General features: G+C 42.5%; 1 protein-coding gene across 1 annotated transcript; it reads right to left on the reverse strand.

Annotated features, from left to right (window-relative positions):
* Positions 1 to 3,388: 3,388 nt before the first annotated feature.
* Positions 3,389 to 9,342, reverse strand: GPR135 (G protein-coupled receptor 135). The gene has a single exon (XM_069638893.1). The coding sequence runs from the start codon at positions 9,085 to 9,087 to the stop codon at positions 7,774 to 7,776; it is 1,314 nt and encodes a 437-aa protein (XP_069494994.1). The 5' UTR covers positions 9,088 to 9,342; the 3' UTR covers positions 3,389 to 7,773.
* Positions 9,343 to 9,733: the final 391 nt, after the last annotated feature.

Genomic DNA, 9,733 nt, shown 5'->3' on the forward strand with positions numbered 1-9,733 from the left:
CCCACATCTTCACAAGATTCTACTGCATTGACAGGGATTCCGGGAAGGAGTCCCGGGTCGGCCAACCAGTGCTATGCAAACTGTTCGAGGTGAGTCTGTTCCAAGGGTAAGCGTATTGCTTCTGTTCAACCTTGCCACCTCCTGTGGTTGTGTATATGTACTGCTGTGTAATCATATTCATGAGCATGTGAATCCATGCAAGACTCCATGCTGGAGAAGGTTTAAGCTACTTACCTGCAACTCTTGTTCTCCAGCATGGGTCTTGCATGGGTTGACATGCAAACGTTCCCTTTCCCCCCTCTGGCTCTTCTTGGTTCATACTGCCACTTTACGTGCATGAGAATATCTGAAGATGGCCACCAGGGGTGGAGTTTAGGAGGAAAAGTGTCATTGGCTAGGTGCAGTATGACGCAAAGAACAATGATTGGCTATAGAGGAGACCAGCAGTTTTCAGTCTAAAGGGAAACTGCCTTCTTTTTATCGAGGATTCCCAGCCTGGCGACAGGGAATATTCACGAGCATGTGATTCCATGCAAGACCTATGCTGGAGAACAAGAGTTACAGGTAACTTAAACCTTACTCACGCTAAGACTAGTCATTTAAAGTAAAAAAGAATAAACATACAAGTTTTGTTTAAGCCTTAACAGTTTCCTTGGGCATTATTGCCATAGCTATCTTGGAATCATAAGCGAGTGACACGAATTGCAATGCCAGGTTCTCAATTATAAACTGAAAGTGCATATCATTAACAACAATTAACAAATATATTTTACAGTAATTATTAGCTCGAATAGTTTGTAGTATTCAGCATTGTTTATAGACATGTGATTGCATTTTCAGGAGTCTAGTGTTTGTACTTGGACTTGAGTGCATCCCCATTGTTTACAGTTGGACAGTGACTGCTTGAGTGTAAAATTAAATAAAAGTAAGATTTGGAAAAAGAAAACTGAAAATCTCATGTCACAACAAAACAATTCAGTCGATTTCTACTAGCCCTTTGTTTCATATGCTCCTGCTACACTCTATTTAAATAGTGTGAGGTGTTGAACACCCGCACCTTGCTAGAGCAAAAGGAATAATGCCTCTAGGATTCGCCTCATCCGGACCTCTTTCAGGACATGGCCCTGAGGCAAGAGTAGCCAGGACAACAAATAAAAACACAAAATGAGCAAATGTCTCCGATTCAACAGAGCTGCGCTGACAAAGGAAATCTGGCTTTAAAGACTCGCTCCCTAAGCTCCCCAGGCGCCTACACAATACCGACCATCAATTGCTCCATTTGGCCACAGGTGAAGAGCGCTACCGTTCAAATTAAATATTTGGGAGGAGTAGGGCTCTAACCCCTCGGACACACTGTAATTTAAGAAATGTGCAGAAGGACATACTTCCTATCATACCAATATCTATTCTATAAAGTACAAATGTCCCCTTTCCTAACAGACTCTGGATTCGACCACCACCCTTCCAAGCCTAACCTAAGTAGGCCTATTCATATATACGCCAGCCACTTTATAAATGTGCCTGCCTGTAGATTCTTTAAATCCTTAATCATTAACCTTTACAGAAAGGCTTTTAGTCAGTCCAAATCTTGAGCTACATAAGGAGGGATCTTAACCAGATCCCATTCCCCGAGGGCATACATTTTATCATCGACCACTTATACAGATTGCATTTATCATTTCTGTCAATTGACATCACCATTTAATATTGCTTGGTTGTATTCACCCACACAGCCAGTCTCACCTTACTCCAACTGACACTTATCAAAGGCCTCCAGTGTTCCCCAAAGTACCTGTGCATTTAACAGGATGTTCCATTTTAGAAATGTGAGCCTCACAAGCAGTTGCACCCCTCCACATCAGGGTATCGTTAACACAGAAAAACCTGGTATAATGACAAACTGTCACAATTAGGTCATGTTTAATTCAAAGCAAATTATCAATATCTGTGTGAGTAATGTCTTGTAATACCACAAGGTCCTTATTTTTAGGATGTGCAAACCGTAAACAATGGTTTGGTGAACAAACAGATATACAGAATTCAACTTGTTTAAAATGTTAGGCACTTAACAAAATATGGACCCTATACGCAGCAGTTTGAAAGACAAAATGTTAACAATGTTGCCAATGTAGAATGTACACGTACAATTTATGTTTTAGTTGCCAGACAGCTTCGAAATCTATAATGGTTTAAAAGAAAATGTTTAAAATGCTGAGTATGTGTCTAAAAATATCCACCTATTGAAGCAGCCCGAAAGAAAAATGTAAACTATTTGGCCAATAGAAAAAAGATTGACCTACAAGGAAAGTGGGAGAGCACCGAGAGAATTTGCTGGTGCTGGGCATATTAGATTGAGGAATAGGAAAAAAAAAATATAGCACAGTGACACTTTGCTGGGAGAGAACTGACTAGTGTGAACGCTTTGGTCTAGGAACACAATCTTGCCAAAATCTCCGATTTGGTTTTGACCCTGAAAATACATGAAATATCTATGATTCAAGGTTATTCAGTTATAAGGTGTTAGGATTTCCTATAATTTACTGCAAAGGGAACCCCCAGCATAGGAATTGAGGAATGAGGCATGATTGTGCAGACAGAAGACTTTTTTTTATAACCTTTTTAAAATGGAGCATAAAGGGCTAAGATGTGCAAGGAAAGTGTCAGGGCATCTTCCCACTGTATATTAAAAAGGCTATGTTTAAGAAGAGCTGCATCCTGTTATAAGTCACCGGGTTATTTTTGTCGCTAGGATCGTTCCCCTGTGACCATACAGAAGCATTCTAACCTATGAATCCGGCATGAAAACCCACTATGAAACTGATCAAGACAAGTAACATCCATTCAGAGGAAAACCTGTCAATCCTTTCTTTGCTCTAAGCTTCACCGGATGCAGGATGATCAGAAGAGCATAAAAGGGAACATGTCTCCAATAAGAATGAAATGGCTTTCAACTTCCAGAACAGCACATATACACGATTTTATACTTCAGATCCAAGTAACTCACAAATTAACCCCAATTCTTTTGTAGGCTATAGATGACCTAGGAGTATCAAATTCGGTTGAGTGATATTGTATGTAAATATGTTCTATGTAAGGCGCTTTGGTGAAAGCGCTATATAAATAACGCATCATCATCCGATCATTGCTCCCTGCAATAACTGTGCATGAATTACTTCTTTCACCCCAAATTGGCGTGGTTGTGAACAAAATTACAAATGTAGCATGTCACTCAAACAGTTTTATACCAGTGTAATAGCAACAGTGTGAATACACTTTTTGTTTGTGCTATACATCTTTTAATTCATTTTCACTCGTTAATTGTTGTGGTCTCTGATGTCACTGTTAACCTCTTGGTAGGGAATAATCCTGTTCTGGAATGGATCTCGTCTGAATAATAAATATAGCTTTATTCAAAATGTCTCACATACTTTCTGTATTATTTGCTTTTGTAGCAATTACCCAAATAATGTCATCACGTATGTAGTATTATTCTCCTATTCACTGAATCTGTACACCTTGACCTTAACAGTTTCCGAAAATGCTTGAATTGATATTTGCAAAATTATGTAAAGGAGCAGAAAAATGTGTATTTACTACGAAAAAAGTCTTACTTCATTTACAAAATAGCATTTCATATTTCTAGACAAGTATACAAATACATACACAAGCGATTGAAAAAAATCTCAATACATTAATATTAACATGTTCATCTGATAAATACTGTACATTAGATCACCAAATATGTGTTCACATTTGTCTTGAAACTGCAGAATACGTGGATCCAAGTTAAGGCTTTAGGATCAGGAAACGTAAATTCCAGGTTTTCTTCAAGATGAAGAGAGGGTGTGCCCTCGCTATAGACAAAACCTACAATTTCAATTTGGCTGACATACAATTTCAGTTTCGTTTTTTCTGGTTCCGCTTGATGTTCAAATTCACTGATCTGTAGAATTTTAAAAGCATGGATGCAGACCTGATTTTAACATCAGACTCCTAAAAACTCCTCTTTAGTGGAGCCTTCATTTGAAATTTGTTTTGTAACACAAGAGAAGACAAAACCCAATGCATGTGGTGAGGGAATCAAGACTGCTGCTCATGATAAATGTCCTGAACTTGGCTTTATCCCCTCAAAATATCAAACGGAGAGGCAGTTTGTTCCCGAACTTAGAACCCTGAATGCAAACTCTATTTTAAGAAAAAATGCAATATGGCTACAACCAGCTCAAATGTTGTGGCTGACCATAAATTACTCTTTGGAGCATGAAAATAAGCAATATATGCTAGATATTTTGGCATTATTCCTATGATGAATTTAATAACCAGACAAATCATCTCAAACGTACTGTGTGCAGTAACAATGAGGCAATACAAAGTTACTCAGGTCTAAGAGACTCCCAGCTCAGTGGTAAAAAGTGAAGAGTTTCTTTTTTTTTAAATGTCTTTTACAGTAAGGTTAATGTGAAAAACAAATTGGGTATGGGTTAACGAAAATATTATTGGGCGAAAGAGAAACAAAAAGGGGCTTCTGGGGGATTGCCACAAATCTGTATGACCCTACTGCAAAAGACGTTTTTAGAAACAAAGTTTCCCACAGAAACAACTCACTAAATGCTACAAACGTGGAGAATGCTTTAATATTCAAGTTTAGATAACAATTGAGTGCAGACCCCAAAAAAAGCAAATTAGAGCAACCCATCCTGAATTGATAAATGCTGAATAACTCCTTTATAGCGTAACTGCTTTCAAACTTAAGGCAGTAACTGCTATTGGCTATTAAGTTCAGAATCACTTGATTCAAATGCTGGCAGGACTTATTTTTAAATATGTTGGTTTCCATGAAGTATGAATGTCAAGTGCCAACTAGGTTGCAATAGGGGTGCCAAAAAACGAACCGGCTGGAAAGATGACGGCTCCCTGGACTATGGCTTGTTGAGAAAACACAACTGTTCGTTCTGGATAAGTTTAAATGGAGGAACATTCTTAGACATCCAGTCGAATATCTTAAGAGACCAATTATATGATTAATTAGTCAAATATGTAAACATGTGGGTGGCAAGTGAATGGTAATGAGGCAGACATATAAGGGTGCACTCCATTAAATCGGGTAACAATATCACCTGTTACTACAGCACTTCGAAGGAGGAATTTGCTGGTTGCCACAATGAAAAGAAATGGTGGCGAACCAGCAAGAGGCAACTGACTGTCAGATTAAGTTACCCAAATCTGCACACCGGGTAAAGTATATCAAGAAGTCCCGAAAACACTTTTGTACCAACTATTAGGGACAGTCCATGCAATTGGCGGTTGTAGTCCACTACAGATGGCAGATCCAACAGACAAGAATCCCTCACATCAAGCTGTTCACAGTGTTCTCAGTGTCCTATTAAGAGTAGACGCCATACGGTACAGCACCTAAAATAAATACTCTCTAATTGACCATTTAATTGAACAACCTTCTGCATAATATGGCTGTGAACGTTAAGTAGGAATGGAAAGGTAATGGTCAGCCACATTTGAGGCCAAGGGGAGATTTCAACCATGTGTCAAATGATCCCACTGAAAAGGGTATGGGGAATCTACAGTAAACCTGTTCAAAAGTGGTGGTTTAACAGTCAGGTAAGATCTTAGCTACAATGACATTGCAGTCTTTGATTACCTAACTGATATATGTGTATAACTAGGAAAAAGCCTTGCCCATTAAAACATTGATTGGATTACTGGTCTCTTCCCTTGCCCTCACAAAGTGAAATGGAACAGGACATGTGCAATTTTTAAGCCACGAACTATATTGAAGATGCAGAGACATGTGTGGTTTTGCAATAAGTGTGGACCACATGCCCTTTTCATTTTCTACTTAAATTACGTATGAGGTTTATCACAGATGAAAGGTGCCTATTTGTATTTCAAGGTTTCGTACGTTGTGGAGTATTAAAACGAGTTCCTTTTTTTAGCAGATAATCAAAAAAAGATATTCAGAAAAAAATGTTTCTGCAAAAATGTTAACTAATCAGTTCGCTAGATGAAGTGGGAATATTTTATACCCTATTTTTTTAAATTGGGAGTAAAATTAATTTCTTGCAAATAAAAGTGTAAGTCCATTTCCCATTGGGAGTATTTTAAATGAGTAAAAATATGTTTTAACAGGAAAATCGGAAATGTTTTATTAATCATTTCTTTGCACCGTTATTCGTGTACATTAAAAGATGCAGGTGTACTTTTTCCAATCAAGCTGTAATAATAGTATTGTTTTCCTCTTGTACTACAGGCACTACTGGTCCAAACATATCCATGGAGCTGTGGTGAAAGCAGGGGCACACGGTCTGTTTACTGTTTTTTGTTGGGAGTATTTGTGCTCTCCGTTTTTACTTTTCGGCAGTATTACCTAGTTTTAGGGAGTAAAAGTGGCCGACACACCCCTTATCTCCCTTATCTGTAGGGCTGACTGGAATGTATGCCTGAATCCCAATTGTAGAATTGTAAGTTCACTACCCTACGGAATATACAGGGTATAATAAAATTGCACAGTGACAAAACAAAACACGTTTTGTAAGGTAAAAGAAATGCAACAAAAATGTTTCATACATTTTGAAAACTTGAGAAGGCAAAAACGTAGCAGGAAATGGGCTTGCTCCATTCTGCATGTTCCAGAAAGCAAATATCTGTTTACACCACGTTTGCCCGATGCAAGAACTGACCAAATAGGGTGTGAAGAAAAGAAACAAGTAAAGCAAATACTAGAGAATTATCCACAAATCTAACATGATGTAAACTGTATTTTTCCACAATATGAGTTTTCTAGGACATGAAAACGGCCGCAATCCTGCAGTTTCCCCGGTGCCAATGAAATTATGAAACAATCCTGCACCTACTTGACACTTAAAGAAATTACCCAATAGAAATGTGCAAAACTATGTAGTACTACAGAAAGACGCTGTAGTCTTCCCGGAGTTGGATGCTTGTCAAACGTTGATAGCAGATTAACTTTGTCCATCTAACTAAAATTCAAAGTACAATCAGATATTCGTCCCCGGTTAAAACGTCTGTAAAAGCATGCAATTAGAGCATTACGACACGGATTGTGTTTTGTGGGCAGTCATTTACCATTACAGAAGTGTATAATAAGAAAAAATAGGCAATGTGCTACCCAATACTCGCTTGTAACAGCAGCCAAAGGTAAACTGAATCCATGATCATCTTCATTGGTAACATTATGCAATACCATGAATTTAAAAATACTTAATGCCTGATTGGCCAGTGTGAAATTGGTGAACTTAAGTCGCTGTATGTCATCTTCATTTCCACTGTGCTCGTGGATAATATATGTAAAATAATTCCACTTTGTTAAATTTTTATCTCATACTTTGCGTTCCTTTCCTGATACAAACAGTGCCTAATACAGTCTCTATTCACAGTGTCGTCATTTTTGTTTTGTCAGTGTTCATCTTTTCATTTGTTTTGGCACTTGAGTTAAGGTTTTTTTGCATCGTAATACCGCAATCGTTATTTTTAGAATACAATGGCACAGTGCAAGACCATTCCTCAAATAACATTCAGTGGTAATATATTACTTGCATTCCTGGTAGAAAACGCTACCATTTCGCAGTTTCTACGTGGGCTCCTTGGCCAAAATACTATGTTCGATTATGCATACGTGTTGGTTTTCCTAGCATCCTTGATATACCCTGTTATAAATGGTCGAGGGTAGCCAAGAGTGCTTTTGGCCTGAGAGCCCATTGCGTTTTGTTTCCATATAGTGGCAAAGTGTGTTGGTGGTCAAAGGCTGGTGTCTACCGTTTCAGACTTGGGAACAGCTGGTTCCGAGATAGTATCAGGGTGTCCCTCTCGACAGAAGAGAACAGCTGGATTCTTGCATGCCCACATGGCAATGTCCCCTCCATTGGCAGGGCTGGATGAGGACATCATACTGTCGTCCCCATGGCGGTTGGCGTAGCGGTCCCTGAGCCTATCGGCGCGGCCCCTGGCCTCTCGGCTTTGGCTCTGAGTCGAGAGATAAGCAGCGATATTTCTAGTCCTATATCCTTCCTCCCTGTTGCGCCCGAGCAACACGGAAATATTGGGGTTTCTTATGGCATAGATGAGCGGGTTGATGGCGCCATTGGCCCATGCCATCCAGATGGCCACTGTGTCCATGAGTGGCGTGAACGGGTGCCCCCCTGCCGCTGCCACGATGCCCATGATGCAGTAGGGCCCCCAGCAGCAGATGATGAAGACGATCATGACCAGCACGGTGGTGGCGGTGCGCATCTCGCTGTAGAAGCGCAGCAGGTGCGCGTACGTGGTGACGGGCCGCACGCGGATCTCGGAGAGGCGCACCGTCTTGCAGATGTTGTAGTGGCAGAAGCACATGAGGGCGAAGGGCAGCAGGTAGCAGAGGGCGATCAGGCACAGGCTGTAGGCCGAGCCCATGCGCGACGAGGCCGAGTGGAACACGTACATGCAGTGGTAGAAGCCCCGCTTGTGGACCACGAGGGGCCGCCTGCGGCTCGGCGGGGCCACCAGGTACCAAGGGAAGGAGAAGCCCAGGGCCACCAGCCAGACGGCCGCCAGCAGCTGCGCGGCACGCCGGCGGCCCATCTTCTCCTGCGGCTGGCGCACGATGGCGTAGTAGCGGTCAAAGGAGATGAGGGTCATGGTGAGCGTGGACACGATGCCGAAGCACGAGTTGAAGAAGCCGTTGGCGAAGCAGAAGCGGTCCCCGAAGGGCCACGTGCCGTCGCGGCTGAAGAGCATGACGAAGGCGACGGGCAGGCAGAGCAGGGCGGTCAGGCAGTCGGACAGGGAGAGCGACAGGATGAAGGCGTTGGTGACGGTGCGCAGCTGCCGGTGCTTGGCGATGACTAGAATCACCGCGCAGTTACCCAGGCTGGAGAGAAGGAAGATGAGCAGCAGAACCAGGGCCTGGGCGGCTACGGCCAACCCGTGAAGCAGCGCTCCCGCCCCCGCGGGCCTGCCAGGCCCCGCCGCGGCCCCGCTCCGGTTCCCCGCCCCTGCCGCCCCGGCGGGAGGGCTGGCCGTCAGCGCCACCGTCAGGTTGGTGAGGAAAGCGAGGGGCGGGGCCGGCTCCATGGGCGGGCGCTGGCATCCCTCGGCGGTACGCTGGGTGAGTGCCAGGTGCAAGAGTGGGGTTCCGTGTGGAAAGAGGCGGCCGCCGCGCCCGCTGATACCCCGCCGGATACCCTTCTTTTTCTCAGAGCTCTTTGCGTTTCATGGATAGAGCCGCTTGGTGACGTGCACAGCTGTCTCCAAGGCAACCGAATCCGACCACGTCGTTACGCACTCCATCCGAACTGTAAAGGTTCACGCGCATCGCTCCGGCCGTCACAACACTTGGCAGCACAGGTGCCAGGACGCGTCAGTCAGCTACATTATCGCATTCCCTTGTTCACTGTATACCACAGAGGATTACTAATCAGCTACAGTCCTGGCATTCCGTGTGGACGAAAGAGAGAATAAAAGTGAGGTACCATGCCGGTTGTCTGGAGTCACATTATTCCCAAATGATCAATATCAAGACTTTAACTAAATGGTATAGCTTTATACACCCAAAATAACTTGGCCCCATACATTGAGGGACTGGTCATCATCCCAAGCCTCCAGATGTCTATAAGGCTGTAGCACATACTGCTGACAAGAATACACGTTTTTAAGTTTTCGTGGTGAAGAAAAAATGCTACTTTAATGGTTAATGACAATGTTAAAGGTATTTGTACCG

Source organism: Ambystoma mexicanum, chromosome 14, assembly GCF_040938575.1.
Source record: "Ambystoma mexicanum isolate Mex_15411 chromosome 14, UKY_AmexF1_1, whole genome shotgun sequence".
Lineage (NCBI taxonomy): Eukaryota > Metazoa > Chordata > Amphibia > Caudata > Ambystomatidae > Ambystoma > Ambystoma mexicanum.

What these genes read in the sequence shown, in the direction of transcription:
- GPR135 (XM_069638893.1), bottom strand. Translation starts at nt 9,087, where the DNA reads ATGGAGCCGGCCCCGCCCCTCGCTTTCCTCACCAACCTGACGGTGGCG.